Source organism: Guillardia theta (assembly GCF_000315625.1).
Source record: "Guillardia theta CCMP2712 unplaced genomic scaffold GUITHscaffold_28, whole genome shotgun sequence".
Taxonomy (NCBI): Eukaryota; class Cryptophyceae; order Pyrenomonadales; family Geminigeraceae; genus Guillardia; species Guillardia theta.
Genome location: NW_005434646.1, coordinates 480,966 through 505,459, shown reverse-complemented (window position 1 = coordinate 505,459; position 24,494 = coordinate 480,966). Strand labels below are relative to the sequence as shown.

The 24,494-nt window shown below is 55.0% G+C and overlaps 9 protein-coding genes across 9 annotated transcripts in view; 3 read left to right on the top strand and 6 right to left on the bottom strand.

Annotated features, from left to right (window-relative positions):
* GUITHDRAFT_107305 (hypothetical protein) overlaps nt 1–1,202 on the bottom strand; it is a gene marked incomplete at both ends in the record, with an annotated part of 2,087 nt that extends 885 nt beyond the window's left edge. The window contains 6 exons of the mRNA XM_005833877.1: nt 23–161; nt 325–420; nt 604–711; nt 965–997; nt 1,044–1,077; nt 1,171–1,202. Of these exons, the coding sequence (XP_005833934.1) occupies nt 23–161; nt 325–420; nt 604–711; nt 965–997; nt 1,044–1,077; nt 1,171–1,202 (442 nt within the window). The remainder of the gene's footprint in view (nt 1–22; nt 162–324; nt 421–603; nt 712–964; nt 998–1,043; nt 1,078–1,170) is intronic.
* A 707-nt stretch (nt 1,203–1,909) lies between these two features.
* Nucleotides 1,910–3,326, bottom strand: GUITHDRAFT_107304 (hypothetical protein; the record flags this gene model as incomplete). Its single annotated transcript, XM_005833876.1, has 5 exons — nt 1,910–1,968; nt 2,026–2,072; nt 2,130–2,199; nt 2,247–2,331; nt 2,601–3,326. The coding sequence occupies 5 exons, from the start codon at nt 3,324–3,326 to the stop codon at nt 1,910–1,912; spliced, it is 987 nt and encodes a 328-aa protein (XP_005833933.1).
* A 365-nt stretch (nt 3,327–3,691) lies between these two features.
* On the top strand, nt 3,692–6,881 carry GUITHDRAFT_107303 (hypothetical protein; the record flags this gene model as incomplete). Its single annotated transcript, XM_005833875.1, has 17 exons — nt 3,692–4,222; nt 4,266–4,305; nt 4,547–4,593; nt 4,654–4,671; nt 4,723–4,774; nt 4,820–4,862; nt 4,920–4,954; nt 5,002–5,042; nt 5,090–5,140; nt 5,190–5,399; nt 5,507–5,566; nt 5,631–5,655; nt 5,711–5,749; nt 5,877–6,006; nt 6,074–6,130; nt 6,186–6,627; nt 6,675–6,881. 17 exons carry the CDS (start codon nt 3,692–3,694, stop codon nt 6,879–6,881), a joined length of 2,028 nt encoding a protein of 675 aa, XP_005833932.1.
* A 90-nt stretch (nt 6,882–6,971) lies between these two features.
* Nucleotides 6,972–7,736, top strand: GUITHDRAFT_152250 (hypothetical protein; the record flags this gene model as incomplete). The annotated part of the gene is made up of 1 exon (XM_005833874.1): nt 6,972–7,736. A coding segment is annotated over exon 1 (506 nt), but the record flags the coding sequence as incomplete, so codon positions are not given.
* A 1,786-nt stretch (nt 7,737–9,522) lies between these two features.
* On the bottom strand, nt 9,523–11,471 carry GUITHDRAFT_107301 (hypothetical protein; the record flags this gene model as incomplete). Its single annotated transcript, XM_005833873.1, has 3 exons — nt 9,523–9,763; nt 9,958–10,773; nt 11,059–11,471. 3 exons carry the CDS (start codon nt 11,469–11,471, stop codon nt 9,523–9,525), a joined length of 1,470 nt encoding a protein of 489 aa, XP_005833930.1.
* Nucleotides 11,472–11,725: 254 nt separating this feature from the next.
* GUITHDRAFT_157692 (hypothetical protein) lies at nt 11,726–13,499 on the bottom strand (the record flags this gene model as incomplete). Its single annotated transcript, XM_005833872.1, has 12 exons — nt 11,726–11,920; nt 11,989–12,079; nt 12,122–12,232; nt 12,288–12,425; nt 12,471–12,574; nt 12,623–12,679; nt 12,729–12,761; nt 12,809–12,883; nt 12,930–12,992; nt 13,039–13,099; nt 13,298–13,380; nt 13,431–13,499. 12 exons carry the CDS (start codon nt 13,497–13,499, stop codon nt 11,726–11,728), a joined length of 1,080 nt encoding a protein of 359 aa, XP_005833929.1.
* Nucleotides 13,500–14,205: 706 nt separating this feature from the next.
* On the bottom strand, nt 14,206–15,713 carry GUITHDRAFT_86572 (hypothetical protein). The gene is made up of 5 exons (XM_005833871.1): nt 14,802–15,713; nt 14,673–14,750; nt 14,559–14,624; nt 14,438–14,502; nt 14,206–14,393 (listed from the first exon to the last, which is right to left on the bottom strand). Exons 1-5 carry the CDS (start codon nt 15,624–15,626, stop codon nt 14,291–14,293), a joined length of 1,137 nt encoding a protein of 378 aa, XP_005833928.1. The 5' UTR covers nt 15,627–15,713; the 3' UTR covers nt 14,206–14,290.
* A 2,046-nt stretch (nt 15,714–17,759) lies between these two features.
* Nucleotides 17,760–18,737, top strand: GUITHDRAFT_107299 (hypothetical protein; the record flags this gene model as incomplete). The annotated part of the gene is made up of 2 exons (XM_005833870.1): nt 17,760–17,789; nt 17,967–18,737. 2 exons carry the CDS (start codon nt 17,760–17,762, stop codon nt 18,735–18,737), a joined length of 801 nt encoding a protein of 266 aa, XP_005833927.1.
* Nucleotides 18,738–19,002: 265 nt separating this feature from the next.
* Nucleotides 19,003–24,480, bottom strand: GUITHDRAFT_137918 (hypothetical protein; the record flags this gene model as incomplete). The annotated part of the gene is made up of 9 exons (XM_005833869.1): nt 19,003–19,185; nt 19,360–19,413; nt 19,461–19,505; nt 19,579–22,998; nt 23,048–23,261; nt 23,307–23,413; nt 23,475–23,769; nt 23,818–23,870; nt 23,932–24,480. 9 exons carry the CDS (start codon nt 24,478–24,480, stop codon nt 19,003–19,005), a joined length of 4,920 nt encoding a protein of 1,639 aa, XP_005833926.1.
* Between the last annotated feature and the right edge of the window lie 14 nt (nt 24,481–24,494).

The window sequence follows — 24,494 nt, the reverse complement described above, 5'->3', positions numbered from 1 at the left end:
AGAAGAAGTCCTCTGGCTCCACCTGGCAGCCAGTGAACCAACTCGGAGAGTCCCACCAAAGTCCCGCAAGTCACCACTGAGATCTCTGCGTGATAGGTTGGGATCTCCAGCTTCGGTTTCGCAGCGAAGATTTCCTTGGCGTAAACTCGCAAGTGGCCCTCCTAAAAGTGTAGATGTGATCATTCTTCTTCCTGAGCCCTCCCTCCCTCCCTCCCTCCCCTCCCTCCCTCCCTCCCTCCCTCCCCTCCCTCCCTCCCTCCCTCCCTCCCTCCCTCCCTCCCTCCCCTCCCTCCCTCCCCTCCCTCCCTCCCTCTCTGAGCATACCCTCGTCAACTCAGTCCTCCTGCGCTTCCATTCTCCCTTCCTATTTCTCTTCACTTCAAAGTTCCCCGAGATCACGATCTCGTCGACCGTCACATCCTGAGACAATCGGTCATAGGCAGAAGCAGAAACAGGAGCAGAAACGAAGAGGAGGAAGTGGAAGAGGAGGAAGGAAAGGAAGAAGAAGGGAAAGGAGAGGACGAGGAAGAGGGGGAGGAAAGAAGGAGACGATGAGAAGACGATGAAGAAGACAAGAAAAGTCAACGCTTTCGAGCCCCTCACATCGGACGTGAGCTTGGGAACGGGCACGCTGGACTTGCTAGGAGCTGTCATGGGTGAGATCTTCTGCATCAGGTTCCCAATCGCCTCTGACGCTCTCCGTTGCATGCGCTGGAAGGGCGAGGAAGGCCTACGATCCTCGTCTATGTGCAGGAAGGAGGAAAGGGAGGTCAGAGGCTGCCCTGGCATGGATAGTGCAAGTGCCTGGAGAGTCTCGGCGAGAGGAGTCCTGCCTGGCGAAGGATTCTTCTGAGAGCGCGGACCCCCTCCGGAAAGGACTCATCGCCCGCGCGATCTTCATGATTTTCTTCGTCGCGTTTTTCTGTATGGAGCTTCAGCTGAGGCCGTCCTGAGATCATCTCACCAGGCTGAACTTCTTCTCCTTGCTCGACTCATTCTGCAAGTAGCAGAAACTGTCAGCAGCAAAACCTCCTCCCTTCTACAGCTTGCTGAACCTGGTCGACCCCCGTGCTCTCCCTGCTCAAAGCATGCGAATCCTGCTGCTGAAAAGAGTGGACGGTATCATCGTAGTCATCTTCTACAAGAGCGTCAGAGGAGCTTCAAGCTCACTGTTGCAAGACCTTCCAGATCTTGCCATTCATGCAACGCCTGGCGTATCTCTGATCCCGGATCCGTCAGTCCCCAATCAAACCACGAGACAGCTCAGAGGCGAAGAAGGGGGAGGCGAGAGGAGGAGGGAGTGTGAGAGAGGAGAGAGGGAGTGAAGGGATATATCAAGGACAAAGGGAATGAAGGAGAGGGATAAGGAAAAGAGAGGGTAGGAAGGAGGGATGGGAATTCAGAGTGGGGTGGGGATTTGGCAGGAGAGGAGAGAAGGACGAGGAAGAAAGAAGAAGAGGAAGGGAGGAGGAAGAAGAAAGAAGAAGAAGACGGGAGGAGGAGGAGGTGTTGATATCTCACGCTTCCCCCTCCTGACTCCATCGGACGGAGCGCGAGTGAACGCGTCATGCGCCATGGATTTTGAAAGACCGGTCAAAGTGTTGAAAGGTACGGGGTATGTTCCCTTGAATTCAAGGGGTGGGGGCTGGTGGGTGGAGTGGGACTTGTACAGGAAACAATTTTGACAGGTTTCGAGAGCACAAGGAAAGAGAGGAGGAGGAGGAGGAGCAGGAGGAGGAGGAGGAGCAGGAGCAGCAGGAGAAGGAGCAGGAGGAGGAGGAGTGTTGAGAGATCTGCTTCTGATCTCAGCATCCCTAGCCGACCCAAGTCAACGCATCTGAGTTGGGGGACTAGAAAGGGACAGCAAAACTCTTTGGCACATGTACAAATTTACAGAGTGGACAAGAGACTAGGAGTGCTTCTTGTCGTGGTGATCCTGCAGCCAGCTCTCAATCATCAGCACCACACCTGAAAGAGCTAGTCAGTGACCCCCTCGCTGCTCCCCTTCTTTTCCTCTCCACTCACCCTTCCTCCCCCAGAGGGTAGCGATCTCCAACGGAGTCCTCCTCAACCTGCCCGGCGCGTCGGCTCAGACGGCTGAAACTCATCCATCACCCCGTCCTCCTCACCTGTCCTTCTTCCTGGGATCCGCCTTGGATGTTAGCAGCTTCCTGACAACTTCCTTGTTCCCCCTGCAGGCTGCCCAGCTGTCAGACCCGTCGCAACTTTGTCAGGTCTCAGCCAACCTGCTTCTATCAGTGGTGTGTTTCCCGCCTGATCAGGAAGATTGACGTTGGCTCCCCGGCTGCAGAAGTAATCGATCATTTCCACCTGAAACACGTTGAAAAGGAGTGTCAACGTAAGGAGAGCGATTGGGTGAGAAGTGCGTAAGCAAGGAGAAATTTGGAGGGAATTCAGGAAAGGCGGAGGGCAATGAGGGAGCAGGAGCTGGAGGAGGTGGTGAAGGAGGAGGAGGAGCTGGAGGAGGAGGAGGGGAGGGGGGGGGGAGATAGACGGAGGGGAGGAGAGGGAGGAGGGGGAGGAGGAGAAGAAGAGTTGAATTTGAAGTTTTCTGAATTCATCACCTCTCCTTCTATCACCGCCTTCATAACACATGATCTGCCTTTGCTGTCAACAGTGTTGACGTCTGCATTGGCTTCAATCAGCACTTGGATCTTGGACGAAGTGATCGGCTCCTTTTCAAGGCACCTGCCCAGACAGGTCTTCCCGTCCTTGTCAACTTCATGGACCGATGTCTCTATCATGCGCAGGAGTTTGATCGCTGTCAACGGATCGCCGCCGGCTTGAATGCAGTCGTGGATGCGCTCGTTGGACTTGACAAGCTTTATGAGCTTGTCTGACTGCACCTTGCGATTCTGAATCATCTGCTGTTTGGCGATCGTCTCGGCTCGGAGCTGCTCCGCATTCTCGGGCACGTACTTCTGCTGCGACGACCTACCAACCTGATTCCATAGAACAAGGTCGGGGGCCTCGTTGGAGGCAGCGGCTGCCGGAGACTTTCTGAAGAGAGCGTCGGGCAAGCTGCTCGGTTGATTCATTTTCAACTGCCGATATTGTTGCAATTTGTTGTCGATCTTCTTGACCAGCGCTGATGCGGGTAGAGCGCTATGATCCGCTGCCATGGTCAAGCGCGACTGGACTACCATGGAGGAAAGCTTCAGCTGGTGGGATAGGTTATGATCAATCTCCTTCCGTATCTCGTGCTGCATGGCGTGCTGCCTCCTCCTCTCGGCCTTCCGCTCTTCCTCCGCCATCTCTTTCTTCTCCAAGTAGGCATCGAACGGCGTCCGCAATCCGATGGACATGGCAAACCTCAGTAGAGGCCGTAGATTATCGTTCCGTGCCCTCCCTCTCCCCTCCTCCTCCTCCTCCTTTCGTAACAACAACTTTGTATGTCCCCATGGAATATTCACCTATTTGCACCACCCCCATATTCATCCAAAAAAACTACCCCTCCTATTGCTTGGACAGTCTCCACCCCGATGCGGCTCAACTTGCGAATGTCCCGTGGGTACGCGAATGGCAAGGAGAGGAGGAGGAAGGAGGAAGGGGTAAGGGAGGGGCAAGGGAGGGGCAAGGGAGGAGGAGGGTGGAAGAGGGAGGAGGAGGAGAATCGTTGATCTTCATCCCTCCCAGCACTGAACGAGGCAAGGGCTGAGTAGTCTGTGCTATGCCTTCCAGCTTCTCGATCCTCCTCCTCCTCATGGGGCACTTGATCTGCAGCAGCATCGAGCTTCTATCTCTGCCCCGCATTCCCCACGTTCCCCCTTATGAGGCTCACGGTAGTCTCGCGCACAACAGCTCCCACCTCCTCCCCCAGCTGCGGGGTGGGGCCCCGAAGATCAAACTGGGCAGGCAAGCCATGAACAAGACGTACCTGCCGGGGTCTCTGCCCGAGTGGGCGGAGGCGATCGTGATGATGAAGAACCTGACACCTGCTGAGCGAGTGATTCTGTGCCGGGAGACCTTCTGTAAGTTGAGGGAGTCCGTCGAGAAGCATCCAGCGGACAAGTTTATCATGCATTCAGATGCGACATCGGACAGCACAGATATATTGGATGATTTTGATGATGACGACGACGACAATGGAGGAGGGACATTCGACAACTTCATCGACCCGCAGACAGGCGAGCTGAAGCGCAAAAAGCTCTCTGGAAGCGCGAAGGATCGTCGAGCCTACATCAAGATGCTCAAGGAAAAGGTTCGGGGGTGTTGAGGCGATCGACATCATAACCTCGCTGCAGCTGGGAGACAAGTGGGATCCCAAGATCTTGGAGCAGATAGGTGGGGGAACACTTGACGCTGCTTCTGAGCTTGATAGTGACCGTCTGACAGGCGAGAGGCCGTTATGGTGGTTGCCCGATGAAGTAACGTCTTTGACGCCTTGGTGCCTCCTGGGACTCTTGACTTTGAATTTGACTAGCCCGTCTTCGTGAACGTGACAAACAGAATCAGGGTCCCTCCTCCGATCCTGACAGGAAGCTGATTCCTTGTCCTTCCATGTCTACCCTGACAGACTGTGCAGGGATAAGGGTGCCAAACTTTTCAGACCCGAACCTCCTCCTTCGAGAGGTATGCTCCGTGTGTTCCTTCCTGTTATCTCTGATGCCTGACCTCTTGTGTGTGATATAGGCGGCAAAGAACGGAGAGGTAACGACTTAGCTCTCATGGTATTCTCAGCTCATTCCTTCTTCGCCGCAGTATATGGAAGTGGAAAGACAAGTAAAAGCCGGAGCTGATGTCAACCACACAGGTTCTCAGACGTCTCTGATCTCACCTTTTGACTCCCTCCCGCAAGACCCGCAGTTTTCTTGTTTTACTCCCTTGCATTGGGCTGCATGGTGGGTTGACGTCCCTTCACTTCCTCTTAAGAGCGTTTGTCAAGCTTGACCCTGCAGGTACGGATCTCCCGCTACTTGCCGCAAGCTCATAGGTCAATAGTACTGCCCTCTCTCCCTCCTCCTCCTCACCTTCCCGCAGAGCTTGGAGCTTACAAGTTTCCTCTTGATCGTGGGGAGCTGGTTTTGTCGTGAGAGTCAAAGGGGTTGGACTAACATATTGGTTCAAGACTCCTTACCTCCTTGCTTGGGATTTCGGGCGGTGGGACGTGCTGAAAGAAGTGAAGAGAGCAATTTCATAATTGTCCTCACCTTTGACGCATCTTGCAGCTCGAAAATCTGGGCGCTGAATACCCGATCGTTCAAACCATGACGACTCGAAGGCCCAAGAATGAAACGAGGAGGCTGACGGTTTTCAACGAGATCTTCAATCCTGCGTATCCCAAGGTCAGCAATCCCGTTGAGATGTCAAAGGTGACGATCTATCAGTCGGATTTCTTCAAGAAGTACAGCTTAAGGCACATCAAAGTGTTTGACACGGTGTTCAGAGCTCCTGCTTGCCCCTTGGCTTCACTGACTACCTTGATCCCTCCTCCTCCTTTTTGCCCCCTTCACTCAACTCTCCTACTCGTTTCGCTCAACCACAGCAAAAGTTGCCGATGAATGTCACGCCGGTTGCACCGGAACATGGGGTCAAGATTGACGAGGTGAGAAGGGATGCTGACCGTGAACGGCTCGTAGATTTGACTTTTTCTTGCTTGAACTTTCCAGGATGTCCAAATGACCGACGATGACGGTACGAATCATTTCCGACACGGAGAGTCCGATTACTGATTGAATGTTTTCTTCAGAGTATCCTTGCCTTGCCAAGCATGTGCTACAACAGGAAGGTGAGTTGGCGCAGTCACAATGAGCAAACGAGCTCATGGAGAAAGAGAAAGAAAAGGATGACTGCAGGAGCACGAGACGAGCATCCAACACGTTCCGATCTACAGCCTCCTCTCACTTCAAGTTCAGGTCACACCCCCGGTGCACACCCGGAGATCGGGCCCGACGACTGGCTCGAGCCGTCTCGTCTGCCCGCCTGGAAGGAGGAGGCTCAGGAGGCGCCAAGGGAAATTTCTCCTCCTCGAGACCTGAATGGGAGGTAACCCTCCGCTCTTTGCTGGGACAGGAGGTGGGAGGAAGCAGGAAAGAATGAGTACGCTGCGCAGGCTTCACCTCAACTGCCCCTTCATGGACAAGGACGCGTGCAAAGCGCTGGGAGGGAGGTTGAAGCAGCTCCCGTCCAGCTGAAGGTCCGCTGACACTGGGGGCTGCTGGCAGGTGGGACATGGACAAGAAGAGCTGGTTTGTTCCCTCGGGCACCAAGTCTGCCGCCTTCAAGAAATGGTGGCCCCGCGAGGCTCTGCTAGCAAGCCTGAAGCAGCAGGAGGAAGAAGCGCGGAAGAATGCTCCTCCTCCCGTCATCCACCTCACGGAGGAGGAGGCAGAGATTATGGTGAGGGACAGGAGGGAGAAGGGAGTGGTCGAGGGGGACTGGCCGCGGGCGTCTCAGGAGTTCCTGGACTATTGGGGTATCAACTCGACCTACTCCTTCCCATCCTCCAACTCCGAGGTCAAACTCTTGGTTGTTGAGGCTGCCGCTGACGAGGTTGGGGGGTCTGAGCAGGGGCAGGTGGAGGATTTCAGGCCTGAGTGGGCCAACTCAACTCTGTTCTCGAGTTTCACGCCGAGGATGCTGAACAAGAAGTACTGGGCGCTGGAGGTGCCGATAGAATGCTCCTTGGGTCTCATTGCTGACGGGATGAGCAGCATGACGACGTGCAGTGGATGCTCAACGGGTATGACGTGGAGCCGACCGATGACATGGAGTGGCTGCAAAAGAAGAAGTTCACGCAGATGAAGAGGCTGAAGAGAGATCTCTACAAGTTGGCGAGGAACGTGACATTTGAGGAGTTCAACCCGCTGTCCGAGGAGCCAGAGGAGTCACATGGAAAGAGTGCGATTCAATTTGACTGACAAGGAAAACGACAAGATAGCTGCTCGCCCTCCTCCTCCTCCACATCCTTCTCGCCTCCTCCAACCCTCCCTCACCTTGCTCCTCCTCCTGGTCTCCCTTTCCTTTTATTTACCCAACGTCGGGTTACTCAATTGGCAAGCATCGCAGACTTGGAACGAGTCGTGAGGGCAGGGCCAGGCAGTATGATGTACCTCCTCCATCTCTACACAGTCTCCCTCCTCCAGGAGGCAGACGGCGGGGTGGAGGGGGAGGCTGAGTGGACAGAACTTTCCTCTCGTGCATCTCTCACACTTGGACCCCGCGACGCAGCCCAGCACAGTCAGCGGCTCTACGAACATCCCCTCGATCAGCTTCCCGTTGTGCGAGAAACGCAGGCGGCAGAAGCTCTCGATGAGCATGCGATGGCCCTTAGAAGTGTTGCTGCAAGAGGGAGGGCAAGGAAGAAGAGGACGGCAGACCTCCTGTTCCCCGCCATGGTGCTCGATGACGCCCAGGTCCAGCTCGATCCCAACAACGTCCCCCTTGTTCAGCGCCTTTGCCTTGGTGCTGGAGAACGGGCAAATGATGACGTCACCATTGTAGAGAGCCCCGCCGAGAGGAGCTCCGTTGCGGTTGATGGCTCGAGACCCGTCGAAGAACCAGCAGCGGTTGTAGAAGATAGAATTCCTCCAGCTGCGGTCAAGCGTGAGGGGTAGGTTGGTCGGGGATGCGGCCGAGCCTGTCCTGCAGCTGGGGCAAACGAAGATCTTCCTGCCCACCTTGGCCGCGCACTTCCTGCAGAGTACGTGGTGGGAGCAGGGGAAGATAGTGTGGGAGATGGGAAGGGAGAAGCAAACTCTGCAAAGGTTGTCGTCCTCGTTGCTCAGCGTCTCCCCCTCCGCCGCCCACAACAGCACGCCGCCAGACGTTTCCTGCGATCCCCCGGGGCTGATGACTCCTATGTACATCCCTGTGCTGTGAACATTCCCATGCCTGCCGATCTGCACGACCTTCACGTTCCACCTCCTCTTGTTCAGCAGCTTCCGTTGGTTCTCCTTCCACACGTACTTCCCCTCCTCCACTTCCCAACTGCCGTCATGGTGCGGCTCCCACGACTGAGGTTGGTAAAGCCCGTTCGGCGGGTAGGAACGAGAGATCCAGGAGGAAGAGATTGCTGTAGCAAACAGAGAGCCTCCTCCTCCTCCGCTAGCACTCTTTGTCAATCTCGTAACCCGTCCTCCCTGTACGAGGATACAAGATTCTGTGAGGGAGGCGTGGAAGGGCGAGGGAGCGAAGCCGAAGGTCCTCAGGCGCCGCAGCTGCTCCTCGATGATTGCGATTCTTTCAAATTTGTCCTGAGGGATCGCAAAGTGCACGGCAGTCCCAGCCTTAGCGATGCAAACGCCCGGCACGACGTAGCCCCTCCCTCCTACCTCGGCGAGGCACGGGCCGCACTCCTCCTTCCCCTCCTCCTCCTCCCCGACAAGAATCCCCTCCGGCCCGATGTAGTGCTCCCACCTGAAAACCCATCAGTCGCACTGTCGCAGAGCAAGGGGGCGTGCCTTGAGTCTGCCGGCCTTCGCTTCCTGGCCATGAACGCCAGGTCTACCTTCCCGGCTCTGTTGTACTTCTCCTGCACCAGCGGGTCCAAGAAGGGGAGGCGAAAGATCTCCTCGAGCATACAGTGGAAGAGGGAAAATTCCTCGTAGAAGGGGGAGGAGAAGGACCTCGTTACCCTCACCACCGCTGACCGCTGCTCCTTGCTCAACTCCACAATTTCCACCTCCCCGAAGCATTCCATGAAACTCGCTATGACTCCCCGCATCTTCTCTCCCGTCCTGCCGCTGATCCACTCGCTCTCCTCGTCCTCCTTCCCCGCTGGCAGATCGGTGAGGATGATTCTATCATGGTGCGTCAGCACACCGGAAACCCTGCCGATGAAACCATGTTCCCCCCCATCCGCATTCCACAGCTTGCAAGGGCCAGCAGGACGCTGATCTTGACCGCGGCAGGCTGCGCAGGGAGCAGCAAACACGTGCTCTCCTCTGATCTTCTTCGGGAGCTTGAAAAGAGAAACAGTCCCTGACTCGATGTCAACCTCTACCCCGACCACGTCGTCCTCGCTCAACTTCTTCCCGCTCCTCAGCACCCTCCTGCTGCCGTTGAAGACGCTCCCATCCTCTGTAAGGAACCACTTGCTATGTACAAAGTCACTATCCTTCCAACTCCCACTCAACCTCGCGTGCTTGTCTCGTACGATGCCGATCTGCACCGGGCCCGTCAACCGCTTCACATGAAACTCGAACCTCCGCGCGCCCTTCTCCACCTTCACGTCCACGAGCGCCGACGACCAGCCATACCCATTCAGCTTCGTGATGGTGCTTCTCCCCTCCTGCTGCCCACTCTCCTCCGCGTCCACCATGAGCGAGTTCAGTCCCCCCCGATGCCAGGTCCCCCAGGGGGTGAAGCCAGGGAAGCAGAGAACCCCCCCCGTGTTCAGCTGGTTCTCAGCCGTCTCCCCCCGTGTGGAGGGGAGGGTACTCACGTTGAAGGACGAGCTCCCTGTGGAGGGGGTCCCGAGGGACACGACCATGGGAGAGGAGGACACCTCCGCCGCCAGCCCCACCGCCAGCCATGACATGGTGGCGGGGGGTTGCGGAATCATAACCTGACAGACACCACAAACTTCTTCGTCGAGTCGCGCCACTTGCTCGGCTCCTGCTCTTGCTCCTGCTCTTGCTCTTGATGCTGATCCTGATCCTGCTCTTGATCCTGGTCCTGGTCCTGCTTTTGATCCTGGTCCTGGGCCTGGGCCTGGTCCTGGTCCTGGTCCTGCTCCTTCTCCTGCTCTCCTCGCCCATCTTGGTTATTTTTGTACTGGAATGAGACAGGAACTGACTGTCTGGGAAGCGCGATGCCACCAGAGAGTAACTAAGAGTATGATCAAGGAGAGCTAAATACAGCCATCAAGCAGTATTCATAGAGCAGCAACCGTAAACTTTGCTACTTTATTGATTATCCTTTTCAGATCTACAAACTAGGAGACCATTCATCTCCTGTAGCATGTCGACCCCATCCCTTCAGACTCGTCTGAACCCGATGAGGAATTCAGCATATGCCTGCCTCCGGTCGTACACGACGAACTCCCTATGAATGCCTCGGCACGCTCGGGGGGCCTGCTGCCGGGATAGTCCGATCACTGAGTCGTACAGCCTGGGTGTCCCCTCGATCCTCGGGGGCCTCCTCGAGTCCCTCCTGGGGGCCAGCGCCATGAAAGGTTGTCCGAGGACGGTGCGGACGAGGAACATCCAGCAGGAGCCGTCAGGATCTGGGTCGCAGTACTCGTCAGCCTTGCTCGAGTTCTCCGCCAAGTAGATCCCTCCTCCAAAGATGCCCCCTGAGCTGAACATCCTCTCATCCAGCATTCCCTCCTCGACGATCTTGCTGACCTGCTCCGCCGGTGTACCGTGGAGCAAGAGCACTTCGTTGCTGCCTTCGTGCAGCTGGAGACTTTGATGCATCCAGGACCTGGCGGTGGCAACTGCCGTTGGCTCCTGCTTTACCCCATTCTTCTTGAGCTGCTCAGCAACCACATCTCTTTGCCACGAGTATGCTTTCCAACTTAGATGGTTTTCGATGCGCAAAACTCGATCGACAACGAGATATGTGTGTCCTATGTTTGAATTCATTCGCCCCTTTCCCACTCCCTCTGCCTTGCATGTCGTGGAGATAAGCTCCTGCATCCTCTCTTTCCACTCTGCTGTCACGTCAAAGCAGCAGTCTGCGTCGTCCTCATGTCTTAAATGCCAGTATGCGGGAAAGGCTGATGCCATGCGCGTAGCTGGAACCGTTGATGCTTGTTCAGCGACAACAGAACTGTCTGTGCTGGTGTCAAGAGTGATTTGAGGCGATCTGCAAAGTGTGTCCAAATCAAAATAGTAAGCAGACAATCTGATTTGATGCAGACTGAGGTAAAAACCTGCCTTCATAACAAGTACTAACATGAAAGATAAATCCACGAGTGAGTCATCCCTGTCTTGAGTGTATGAGGCGTAAAGGAATTTGAAATACTGCTCAAAGCTATTGGAACTTGCTTTCAAACAAGATTTTCGCAAAAAATACTGCAAAGTCCAGCAAAAGATTGCAATCCCCATGCACCATAGGAGAGCATAGGGGTGTTTTGTCGTGTGAAGGTACCTCTGTTGGAGTTTCATTCGATTTCTCTGCTGTACATCTTCGGCGTATCCTCCAACGTGAAGCAATGTCAGCATCCCATAGGTGAGAAGCAACATGATCAGGTTCAGGATCGCCGACAAATCCATGAGGAAAGTTGCTGTCTGAATCTTTCCGTAGAGAGAGTACAGGTTGTAGGACTCGAGCATGTCAAACACAAACAGGAGCACATTGTCGTGCGTGAGCAGCATGGAAGATTCAAACACAACCATGACAGTCTGGGCAATATCTGAGTTGGAGAAGAGTTGATTCGCCCCTTGCAGAACGACGACTAGGATGGAAATTACAACATAACACCAACAAAGGATCGGCGAAGGGAAGAAGTCGGGCCCTCCGTCATTCCAAAGAAAATATTCGACTTTACAGAAGACGAGCATCTGCGCATGAGCACTTGGAACCCCACACCACCCCTCGTTCATCCCCGCAGATCCCCGTCTATGCCTCCCTCCTCTCCCCCTCCCCCAGCATTTCCTAGCTAAGATCAAAGCTAAGATTGGAAATTGACTACCATATGGGGTCACTGACACTCATCCCGTCGCCTGCCCTTCCGTCTACATAAGGGGAAAGGGGGTAGGGGTAATCAAATGCATGGGTACCACACAAGGGGGGTGGTGCAAGCTGTTTACTCAAGTTATGCGGTGACCTCCTGGGCCATGTCGGCGAGCTTCTGCTGCTGATCCTTGAAGATGCACTCTTGGATGATGGACTCAAGATCGCCGGAGAGAAACTGCTGGAGGGGAAAGTTCTTGTTCAACCTGTGGTCCGAGCATCGGCCATCCTTCCAGTTGTACGTGCGGATCTTCTCGCTCCTGGATCCGGTTCCGACCTGTTGGGCAGTGTGAGGAACAGACTGCTCGCACACGAGCCCTTGCGGGGTAGAGTGATGCCACTGACCTGATCCTTTCTCTGCTTGGAGATCTCAGACATCTGCTCTTCCATCTGGAGCTCATAGAGCTTGTTTCGCAGAATCTGCATCGCGACCTCCCTACACACTCATCAGCCCAGCACGGAGCATGGGAAGTCATACTTGTTCTTGAGCTGCGATCTTTCCTGTTGGCAAAAAACACGAATCCCAGTCGGGATGTGAACCAGATCTACCGCACTCTCCACTTTGTTCACGTTCTGTCCTCCAGCTCCACTGATCACCCCCCCCCCCGTCAGCTCAGACCCGCCCAACACTCTCCCCGTGTCACCTCGAGCGAGCAGTGGTGAGGGAGATGTCCTTTGCATCAATCTTCACAGTGACCTCGTCGACCTCCGGCATGATCGCAACAGTCGCCGTTGATGTGTGAACTCTCCCCTGCGTCTCAGTCGCTGGGACTCTCTGCACCCTGAGTATCTTGTGAGCCTTCGGCACAGATCTGGTTGCGTTTCACCTGTGCACTCCTGCCTCGTACTTGAGCTTGCTGTACACGCTGTCGCCCTTCACTTGCAGGATGAAAGTCGACTCGCTCTCATCAACCATTGACGTCGTCCATGACTGCAAGCGCCTCAAGTCAGCATCCCCGACGCTCTGAGCAGGACTCACCTGTGTCTTGGCATATCGTGTGTAAACCTCAAGCAAGTCCCTCGCCCAGATAGCTGCCTACGGAGGGTGCGATCAGCAACCACGAGGCAGCCGACACGGTTCCAACCTCATCTCCTCCTGTTCCTGCTCGGATCTCGAGCTGGTGGGCATTGTTAGCAAAGCTACACAAGGGCAGTAGCGGATCACCATGACATCACGTTCGTCGTTCGGATCCTTTGGCAACATCAGCACCTTGAGCTGTTCCTCAAGCTCTTGGATTTTCTGCAAACTCCGATCATCCTCCATTAGGCGTCAGCATGGTAAAGACCGCTTCGAGTGTTTTGATTTCCTCCCTCGCCATTTCACGCAGCTCAGGATCATCACCCGCATCCTAAAGGAATGGATTAGGGGACGTGCCCGCAACAGAATTAACTTGCTTGAAAGAGAAGATTGGCGCCTTCGAGCTCTTCATTTGACGTCTTCCAATCATTGAAGCAGCTGAAAGGGGAGTTGGTTAACGAACATTAGCATCACAGGCATTGACGAAATTGAGACAAGTCTTGTCTATGATCAGAAACAAAGAGTCTCGCTTTAAACATCTTATCTAAGATAATTCATCCAAGCGCCGGCGAGTTTGTTTCATCACTCCAACATACAAGGCTCGTGCAATTCACATACAAGACAATAATCACTTACGTGACAATATCTTCCAACGAAGCTCTTTTCTTCGTGACGCGAAGGAGCTCGGTAGGATCGTTTGCGAGGGAGGGATCTCCGAGCTGACATTCCAAGTGGTCACAGTGTGGCGCCCCTTACAACAACCACTCACCTGGCTCGTGAGCTCCTCGAACTGACGCGCTGTGTTCTCAAGTCGCAGAATCATGGCATCATCAGCCATCTTGGTGGCGATGATTCCAGCCCTTGACATTTTTCGCAGCGGGAGGGTCCATGCTGAGAGTGCAGCGGGTCTGCTTCGCGACTGAGACACAAACGAGGACCTCCCATGCAGGAACGGCGCAGAGTTTGGTAAGAACGCATGCACAAGGCCTGACAGGCAAAGACCTGACGAAAAGAGTCAGGGGAACAGAATCATCCTCCCCTACACGTTGATCCCTCTCCGTCGTTTTCACCCGCCCTTTCTTTCCCTCAGTCCCTCAGTGCCTCGCTTCCATCGTCCCTCTCTCGCATCCTCCCTCGCATCCTCCTTCGCTTCCCCTGTCCTTCCGTCCATCCATCTGTCTCTCCATCTCCCCTCCCTCTCTCCCTCCCTCTGTTTCCCTCCCTCTACCTCTCTTTCCCGCTCCCTCCCTCCCTCTGTTTCCCTCCCTCTCCCTTCCTCCCGCTCCCTCCCTCCCTCTCTCGCTCATCTTACCACTCAGCAGCCATAGCTTCAAGCAGGAGGCCGCCATGCCCCCAATCACTCCAACACTACCCCACCCCAAGTTGTCTTTGACTGTGAGATGCAGGCAAACCTACGGGTATGTCTCCTGATGGCAGATGTGATGACCCTCACCCCCCCTTCAAGTCCATTCGCCTTGTCCTCATCCCCCTCATTCCCAACCTACGAGAGAAACGCTGGAAGAACAGCTGGAAGAAACGAAATCGATGCTTTCAAAGTTGTACTATGATCTACTAGAGGTAGAGTGGCTACTTCGCGGCTAGCACAAATCATGGCAGTCCAGCTGAAAGTTACCGCGGCAGGCCGACGGGCTTGTTCACTCCGAACATGGAAGTCCAGGTGCAGATGACAACAGCGCAGATCCCGCACGAGAAGAGCGTGACATCGAACAACCTTGAACAACGGTCAAACTTGCAGGCAGGAATTATCCCATTCACCTGCCCCAGAAGCCCATGGACTTCCAGAAGACGAAGATGTGGAAGAGGGTCGGGAGGACGAACGCCTTGAGGGTCCTCGTCAGGGCAATGAAGGAGAAGGGAGACGAGATGGAAGGTCTACCATGATGTTGGAGGGGACCGATCCGATGAACGCCATTACGATCGAGAAGTCTGGGATAACAACAGCCTGCCGGGAATGTGAACATCGATCGAAACGGCAGTGAAGCACACGCACTGCTGTCGCCGTGATCATGACGAGGACGACTCTTGTCAGCCTTCGTTTCCATAGGAAAGAATTTTCAGATACTCCTTCCTGTTGGCGTCTAGATATCAGTCTCTCCCTCTTCCAGCACACTCAACTGACCTGTAACGAGACCGCGTGATGCCCCGGGAGAACCTCAGGAGGAGGAGCCCTCAAGAACCTCCAGCACCATCCCTCCTCAACTATTTCGAAGACGGGATAGATGGCGATGGGATAGGTGAAGAGCAGGGCAATGCAGAGCCCAAGCTTGACCAAGAACGACACCAAGTCGTCGGGGAGGACCATCGTTATGATTGAAGGGACTTCATCTCCGTAGCAAGAGTAGCAAAAAGCCCCAAATGTGATATAAGTGATAGTCACTATGACCATTCCAAGCACCCAGACGAAGGGGAAAGACTCGGGATGTTTCATCGAATTCTCGATGGGAATCGCCAAGCCGATGCCTTCAAACGCGTAAATCGCCATCCCAACAAATATCGGCATAGTGGAGGGAATGTATTCTTGTACATCTGGGCCGGTTCCAAACAAAGGCATCGAGTTCCATGCAACTGTAATGAGCCCGCTGAAGATCAACAGCACTGCAAACAAACTGAACGGTGCCAAAATATCCAACGAAGGGATCCAGCACAGCAGAGAAATTCCAGGGACGATCGCCCAAATTACATTGTCCTCCTTCACCACATATGGTTTCACATACTTGTACATGTTCTCCCCGACGAAGATCAGATATGCGCAGCAGAAACCCATCTGTGACAAGACAACGCAGAATTCAACCAGCACGTGTCCAGTCCTGCCGCAGGCCGCATATCCCACGTCCCCGAATGAACGAGTTCGCCCCCCCAACTTCTTTTTACAGCTTAATAACATAAAAACACAAATGGTTGAAAGAATGGAGATCAACGTCATCCCAGTGAAAGCAGCCATCATGCCTCCCTGAGAATAGGCGTACGGCAGGCCCAGCACCCCAGAACCAACGTATGCTTTGAGCACATTGATCAGAGCCCTTGTATTGCTGCACTTGGAAGTGCCAACACCTAAATGACAAGGAGAGCAAGAAAAGTGAGAAAACAACCAGATGGATCACCCAAGTACCGTGCGAATGACCATGATGAGTTGTGCCGTTCTCTTCTATCATAGTGCTTTCGTTCTTCATCTCTACAAGTCTGATGTCATCGTTGTCATTCCCGTCATCCTCGTCGTCAATCTGAAACTGCGGATGATCGTATCCATGTCTCTTCCCCTAATACCAATCAAAGCAATCAGAATAATTCAGTTCAAGCCACGATTCAAACTCACCTTCATAAATTTGTGACTCCCTTTCTTGTTGTTGGAACTTGACATTTTGGCGTCATGACCCCTTGTCGCTGAATAATCCAAGCCGTCATCGTCATCGTATGACTCCAGTTGAGTGTCTTTCCCGCCTTTTTCTGACGACATCTGGACTAAGATCTCCTCGTCGCCGAACTCATTGAAATGGAACTGAGATCTTGCTGCTAGACTCGTGTCAATGATGATCGCTTCCTGGTCCAACGAGCGATCTGCTGTGTTGTTCCCCTCTTCTTCCTCGCCCCCCGACACTCTGCTTGCTGTGTTCCTTCCTCTGTCCAAGTCACTTGCACTCCCCAACGAATAATCTTTGCGCATGTCGTCAGCCTCCACCTTGCCTTCTTCCTTGGGCATTCTCTCTGTGTGTAGAAGGTTCTCAGACTCATAATCCTGCGGGTCTTCAATGTCATCATTGGTGTTTATCCGCTCATGGCCAGCTGCATGCATATGTTGGTTCACATGCACGATTGTGTTTTTAGCGTCTCGTGCAATCTTCTTCACGATGTTCCGCACTTTCTCTTTCTTGCGGGGCATCGTTGGTGCAGAATCCACTGCTCGACAGCGACGAGAACGAGCAAGATGAACGTAGCTTGCTCAGAAAAGCACTATCCAAGGTATAGCGAAAGAATGTATCGTTCAATCCATCTTTTGATCGCTCGATTCAATTCAACCCTGACGTCATCAGAGGAAAATCCATTCGTACATCTCAGCAGTGCTATTCAATTCATCCGCGTTCACAAAATTTTCACGACTCCTTGTATTATCGAGAGATTCCAACACTGCATTTTCTCCCTTCCTCCCTCACTCTCCACCCCTGCTCGGCTTCCGCTTCCCTGGAACCCCAGGACTACCTTTTATCCTCCGTCTCCCCCCTCTCTCGATGTCCTCCTCCCTCAATGATGCTCTGGCAGCTTGTCTCACCTCTTATCCGACTCTCTCTAGATCATACTTCTATCTCTCTCCCCCTCCCCCTCGGCTGCATTCTCGTTCCCTCCATCCTCTCTCCACCATACTCAACCTACCACCCCGCCACATACCCACCCCCACCCGCTGTTGTTCTGCCCCCGCACAGCTCATCTCCACCCTCCATTTTCTCTGCCCTATAACCCACCCCAGTACACCCCTACCCCTACCCTGTAAAAGTCCTCAAACAAACATGGTCCGCCTCAGGACCTTCACGTGTTTTCGTAACCACGTAAGATGGGAGTCCGTGCTTTCATACCCCTGGGCCCATCCACCCTGGCAACGCCGTTTCCATAATCACCCCCTACCCCTCTGGTTCCCGCCATAATGTACCCCTACCCTCGATACTAGACTGCAAACACCACCAAAAACCCCGAGAGCGTCCTGAAACGTTTGAATCTTTCTACCCCTACCCCTTATTTAGAAGTACCCACCCCATTCCTGGCAGGGGCTCCATCATGCTGGTTGGGGAGCAGGGGATCGCGCAGGTCATGAAGGAAGCGGCGAAGCCGCTGGCGAAGGAATGGAGCCAGGTGATGATGGCAGACAAGAAGCAAGAGGGGGAGAGGACGGCGATGGCAGAGGAGGAGGAAGAGGAAGGGAGGATTTTGACGCTGAGGGACAGTCAACGAGGAGGTGTAGTCGATGAATGGGATTGAGGAAGGACAGTCAACGAGGAGGTGTAGTCGATGAATGGGATTGAGGAAGGATCATGTAGAAGGGGAGGAGAGAAGTAGGGTTGTGTCTTGATGGTTCATCTGAATGCACTGCATGGTAGGGGGACGTCATGAAGAAAAAGCGGTCTGAAGGGAGAGCAGTGAACTTGGGGAGAGCAGTGAACTTGAGTGGATTAAGTTGTGTGTCTGAAGGGAGAGCAGTGAACTTTAAATCGAGTAGAACAAACTTGTGTGGATGATAAATTTCTCGTAGGGTCTTTTTGAATCGGCTTCTCCTCATGGCTCATTCGTTCTATCGCAGGTTTTGCTATGTTTCGTCATCACGGGAATCGTCAACTTCTACGTCGCTCCTCACGAGAGGATCGTGTTGGCAGGGGATCCGGCCTTGAGCTACCCCGTGGGGAACCAGCAGGTGCCCGAGTCGCTTCTGTTTGTCATTGCGTACTTCGTTCCCATCGCCATCATCTTCTTCGTCTCCAGCTCTCTTGACAAGTCAGACTTCTGCGTCTCCTTTCTCGCTCTCTCGCAGTCAGTCAGCCTCACTCTCATGTCCACCACGATCGCCAAGAAGTTCGCCGGGAGGCCGCGCCCCTGTTTCTTCGCCATGTGCGGCTGGGTGGCCAACCAGACCGGGCATCGAGGAGCCGCAGGTCACTGCACAGGGACGACGCTCAAGGTGTGGGACTCGCGGCAGTCGTTTCCTTCAGGGCATGCCTCCTTCTCCATGGCGGGGTTGGGATTTCTCGGTCTCTACCTTCTGGACAAACTGGAATGTCAAGCGCGGCAGCAGCGGCTGCTGAGCCCGATACAGTACCAAGTGGGACAAGTCGTCTCCTTCGTGCCCTTCGCTCTTGCCGTCTGGATCGCCATAACACGCACGATGGACTACTGGCACAACTTCGATGACATCCTTGCCGGAGCTGTGCTGGGGTTTGCCTGGGGACAGTACTGCTTCAGTCAGCGAGGGAGGTTGAGGAACATTGTAGTAGACGATAGGAGATCGCAACAGCGAAGCACTCAGGAAGATCGAACAGGTTTTATCAACAACGAGAATGGGGCAGAAGCTGCATGATGCTTGTGATTGGTCGACTGGGTTAAGTAAAGCGACGGAGTGGAGGGTTTCATGATTATTCCAACGTGATGGGGGGAGAAGTGAGCAGATGGAGAAATTTTGAGCAGCAACAGCACGCATCTGTATTTGCTAGTAGAGGCGAGCGAGGATTGTTATAGGGATGTGTTTTGCAATGAAAACTGTGTGGTTTTTACACTAGAGTACATGATCAGCACGACGACGGTATGGACAAGTCTGTTTAGATAACAAGCTCCGCTGCTTCGTGCTAGTGCACTTGCACGTTGAGGTAGCTGTTCGCCTTGACGTCTCTCTTCTGCTTCGACAGGCAGTACTCCACCGGCGCCTTGTAGATGGGAAGCTCCAGAGCTCCCTGCCGAAGGAGGTTGAAGGAGACGCACGTCCAGTACTTAGTGGCCTGGCCCATCCCTTTGACCTGACTTGGCGTGAGCTGCCGAAGGGCAAGAGGGAGGAGGAGGGAGGAGGAGGAGGAGGGAGGAGGAGGAGGGAGGAGGAGGAGGAGGGAGGAGGCAGAAAACGCAGGGGAGGCGAATGGAGAAATGGCGGGAAGAGGGAAGGAGTAGGTAACGAAACGAGGAAGAGAGAGGAAGGGAAGGAAGGGCACCTTGTTCTTGAGCTCGAAGAAGACAACGGAATCGTAGTCGTCAGGGATCGCCGTCTACAAGGCGGAGAGTCAGAGGCCCAAGTCCGTCCGGTCTGTCTCACCTTGGCTCCGATGTCAAATCGTAGGATGGCCTTATCATCAGCCGGCTGTTGCATCGGACAAGGTCAGGACGAGCGGAGGGAGGCGAGAGGAGCAGCAGGAGGAGGGAAGGTATCTGACCTTGAGCGGGATGTCGGCGAAGGGAAACTTGAAACTTCCGCCATGTCCGTAGACCCTGACAACGAGGACAGGGTCGTCGAAGACCTGAGAAGCGTTCCTGATTATCAAGTTCTTGATCGTGAAGGATTTGACAGGGCCGTTGAAAGGAGCCTTGGTAGAAGAGGACCGGTCTTCCGATGGCCCCTGGCTGATCCGGCGACTCGAAGCCTCCACCTGCTTCGTCACGGCAGCCTGTCTGGTCTCTACCGCAGGAGCCTGGGAGATACGATTGCCGAACTGATCCACGTTGGCCTGGAGAGGGCGGCTGGACTTCCCCTCGGCCGGCTTGACCGTCTTCTTGGTCAGCCCAGCAAGCTGCTTCTCTCGGGGCATGTTGTGAAAGAAGGAGGCCCCTTGCAGCCTCTGCTTCCACAGCTTCGTGGTTGCCGCGTCCTTGAGAGCGATCAGAATGTCTCCCGTCGAGCTCGCGAACAGACTCTTGACGACGAAGACTGTGTTGGCCTTCTTGTCCGACTCGTCTATGATCAGCCCGTCCATCCTCAACAGCGTCTTGGGCTTGTCCCCCTTGACAGGCGTCTTGTGCCCCTTGTACAGCCTCAGCTCGTTCGCCTCCAGGTGAGCCGTGACCTTGCTCCAACGCTGCGCAGAGATGTCTGAGACTTCCACAAACTCCTCGATCAACGAGAAGTCCAGAAGGGCCTTCTTTCTCTCCTTGCTCTTCCCTCTCTTGCCCTTCCCCGACTTGGAAGTCGCCGTCGTCGACACCGTCTCCGTCTCCCATCGATCGTCCCCGCCCTGCGCTCCTCCCGCCTGCAGGGTGTAACGCAAGCCAGCAATAGAGGCCTGCAGCCTGCCCAGCTGGCCGCCAGCCTCAGGGATGCCGAGCTGGAGGAGGTCTGGTCCCTCCATCTGCGCCAGGTCTCGGAGCTCATGGATGTTGCTCTCCGCAAAGAGCGTCTTGAACCTCCCGAAGCCGATGCTTGCGAGCCACTCGCCCACGGGGGTCTGGATCCCGTCAGCTGGGAAGTGAGAAGCCTGTGCAGGAATTGCCGATCTAGCTGCGCTGAAGACCGACGGAGCTGGCGGAAGGGACGCTGCATAGTTCCTGCTGCTGACCGACGTGTCGATGGCGGTTGCCAGGGAGGGGTCCAGGAGGGCCTGCACTGAGAGGAGGATTCGCTGACGGTCTCCTGTCCATGCTGGCACTCCGATCTCCGCCAGGTCCTTGTCAGTCAGCGTCAGCAGCATCTCCCCATCGATCTCGTTGTCTGCGAACATGCGCCCGTACTTGGACATGCCGATGTCCTGCAGCCACAGCTGCACGTCCTGCATGCTGATCGGCCTCGGCTGATCAAGGTTCTTCCTGCCCGGAGCAATCGACCCAGCGTTGACAGAAGGAGGCACCGAAGACTCCAGCCATCGCTGGATCGACTCGTTCTGGCGGCTCGGAGCCATGGATGGTGCGGGAGGGCGTTCGTAATACTGGCTCTGTGCCTGCAGCCGCGCCTGCTCGCTCTCTCTCTCCATCCTCTCCTTCTCCAGCTTCAGCTGAGCCTCTTTCTCCTTCTGCCTCCGCCTCAGAGTCTCTTTCTCCAGCTTCATCCTCTCCCTCTCGATCTCCAGCTTCTGCTGCTGCTGCTCGATCTCCAGCTTCCTCCGCTCCATCTCCAAAGCCTCCTTCTGCGCCTGCATCTGCAGCTGCAGCCGGTAAGCCTCCTCCTCATGCTGCCTGGAGGGCTGAGAGCTGAGGGGAACCCTCTCTGCTTCTTTCATCTTCAACATCGAGGAGTTGACTTGAGGCCGCAGCAAACTCTCACGCTCCTGCTCGAGCTCCCTCCTCTTCGCTTCTAGCTCCATCATGTACTTCTTCTGCCGGTTCTCTTCCTCGAGGATCTCCTGGCGGATCTTCTCTTGCTTCCGCGCAGCGGCTACTCTCATCTCCTCCTTCCGGATGTTCTCCTCCTCCATGAAGGCCCTCTCCCTTGCATCCCTCAGCGCTGCCTGCTGGCGTTCCAGCTCCTCCTGCTGCTGTTTCAGGAGGGGATCGTTGTTGACTATGTCCTCCATGTTCTCCACCTCGAAGCGATTCTTCCTGCATTGCTGCGGCGGATGAGACGGAGCATCCTCCTCACCGCCCGCTGCCTCGTCGAACGCTTTCAAGATGCCATCCCTGTCCATCGCCCTTGACGGGGGCCCGTCCGGAGAAGTCGCTCCTCTGACTTCACTCTGATCATACTCCGTGAACAGCTCATCGATCCTCGCCGCCGACAAGATGTTCTTCTCACTGCCGCTCTCCACTTGCGCTGCAAAGATTTCATGGATCAAGTTTGCGCTCAGCTGTTGGCTAGCAACTTGGCTCCCTCCATCCTCCTGCGAGCTGAAGCTTGGGGCGAGCTGAACGCTCTCCTCGTCATCTCCTTGCTCCTGCTCCTTCTCCGCTGTAGTCCTCGGCTTCTGCGGGATGTACGCGCGTCGGACTCTACTGCCCTTGAGGCCCAGCTGTCTTAGAGCTGATGCGGTCCCGATGATAGTAGAAGGCTCCTCCGGCTTCTCGCAGGACTGGCTGTCGTCGACCAGTTCCTCGCCCTCGGACTCGGACTCTATCGCTTCCAAGTTGTCAGCCTGGGTCGAACTTTCTCTCGCCCACTCCCATCCTATCCAGTTCTGGACCATCGTCAAAGGCCCCTGCACCCTCCCCTCCTTGACCTCCACCTCCTCGTCCTCGTTGGTGAACCCGCCATGAAACCAAGACCCCATCATAGAGAACATGGTCTTCTGTTGCTCTTCCACATGCTGTTTCTTCTCCTTGGCCGCATACACCCCCCACCCCGGGGTGTCGGACAGCCTCTTGATCACGACAGGATCTGTCACAGAGAACGGAGCGACGGCCTCCTTCTCCATCTGCGGTCGCGGAGCATTCGTGATCTCATCCTTGACCGAGTCCCAGGCCTCGTTGATGCTGACGTGCTGAACGGATCCCAGCAGCCAGCTGGTGGGTTGATGGAACACTGGCTCCTTGAAGGTAGGAAGTTCCTTCGCCTCCACGCGTGCAAACGGTCGCAGGGTCTCGCTCTCCGGCCTCCTACTATCAGAGCCAGAGCTCTGGTCCAAGTTCCGGGACGTCCGGCTTTCTACCTGACTTGACTCTGCCAAGTCAAACGCGTTGACAACCTTGAGCAGCTGCAGCGCTCCGGGGTCGAGGTCTACCACTCGACCGCTCATCGTGATCTCCTCGAGGCAGTCGAAGTTGATGTGCACAGGACTCTTCGATCTCTGGATCTCACTGATCTCCAGGTTTCCTAGGAGGTCGTCGGCTCGCGGCAAGGCGTTGAGGAAGGCTTCTTCTATTACTTGCTGGGGAGGCGGAATGTTGTCCCCCCAGGCCTCGCGGTCCTCCTTTGCCAGCTGCTCAATCCTCGCCTGCAGGAAAGAAGTTCAGAGAACTCCGGATGGGCGCGCATTTATCGACCTCGTCCTCCTTCTTCCTCGCTAAGGCAGCAGCTCTCTCTGCCACAGTCGTCTTGGCGTCAGCCTGAGGGGCGGGCTTACTCTCTTGTTCGTTCTTGACGTTCTTGGCCGCTATAGCACTGACGCCGGGAACCCCCACGAGGTTCTCAGGGTGGATCTGGTTGGGAAGTTCAAAAGCAGCCAACGGGTCCGCGATGGATTCCATCTCTTCCGACCTACGAGACTGTCAGAGAAGCAAGCTTCAGTCAGTCCCCGGTCACCCATCATCCGCCTCAGCTGAATGGGAGCTCGCGGTACGGAAAGAATTCTCGCTGATGCCAGGGCTGTACCCCTTGAAGCCACGCTTCTTCAGTTTCTCCATCCTTTCCTGTCCATCGACTTCAGCCCACAGCCAAGCATGTAGCTACCAGCGAAGCAGCTTGACCCACCTCCTCTTCTTTCCTACTCTCTTCACTCTGCTCCTCCTTTTGCTTGCTCATTTGCTCCTGCATCACGTGCGCACGCTCTTCAGCAAGTCGACGCTTTGCCTCGTCGATCCTCGAGCTTCGCTTCACCACTACAGCTTCTTCGCCTTCAGGCGCCTGGGCATCACAAGGTGCCTTTTCAACAACTTCTGAGTTCACGTGCCGAGCCCCAACACCCTCATCGTCGTCGGTGAGCGGAACAAGCGTTGGATCGATGGTGACATTCGTCAAGGGTGATCGATTGTTATTCTCAGCCAACCTGCACCAATCAGCTTCAATGAAAAAAATCCTTATCCTCCCGTCTCACAACCATTTCTCAATCGCCCATCTCTCGTAGACATGTCCGTCTTTCGCGCGCACCTACAAAGGCACCGTCACGACATGGCTGGCAGCCGTTGTTGGTCAAATTCAGCCAACTCACTGGCTCTTTGATCTTGTCAAATGTTAACATGCACTCCCCCCAGTCCTTCTTTGCCTTACGACGAACGACTCCTTTCTTCAGCTCAGACGGCAGCACAAGGCGAGTGCCTGCTGCTATGCCCCCACTTTCAGGCTGGAAAACAGCGCGAAAAGCATCGACGGGGCGCCGAGGAACATCTTCATGAGCTGGAGGAGCAACTTGGAAATCTTCAGGCTGCTCCTCAACCTTGACTGAGGGGACCTCTGTCTCCGTCTCCTCCTTCCCACTCCTAATGTCTTGAATCTTCTGCTGCCGCTGTTGGGGAGTGAGGTCACTTCGACGCATGATAGCTGCAATTTTCTGCTGTAGTTGAGACATGTCAGTCTCTCTGGGACCTCCTGACAAAACAGGAGATTGCGGGGAACCACTAATATCCTGCATACTTGTCGACATCGGCCCGTTCCCTGTCATGTTCGTTCCTGGCCCTCCTCCTCCTCCTCCTCCTCCTGCCCCCCCGTGCCTTGACATGAGATCCTGGTAGCTTGTCGACATCGGCCCGTTCCCCGTCATGTTCGTCCCTGGCC

Excerpts from the sequence above, each read along its gene's own strand:
- GUITHDRAFT_86572 (XM_005833871.1), bottom strand. The coding sequence starts at position 15,626 with ATGATGGCTGCTTTCACTGGGATGACGTTGATCTCCATTCTTTCAACC. Across the intron at positions 14,751-14,801 it reads ATCACGCGGTCTCGTTACAG|GAAGGAGTATCTGAAAATTC; the intron begins GTCAGTTGAGTG and ends AGACGCCAACAG. Across the intron at positions 14,394-14,437 it reads TCCATGGGCTTCTGGGGCAG|GTTGTTCGATGTCACGCTCT; the intron begins GTGAATGGGATA and ends CCGTTGTTCAAG.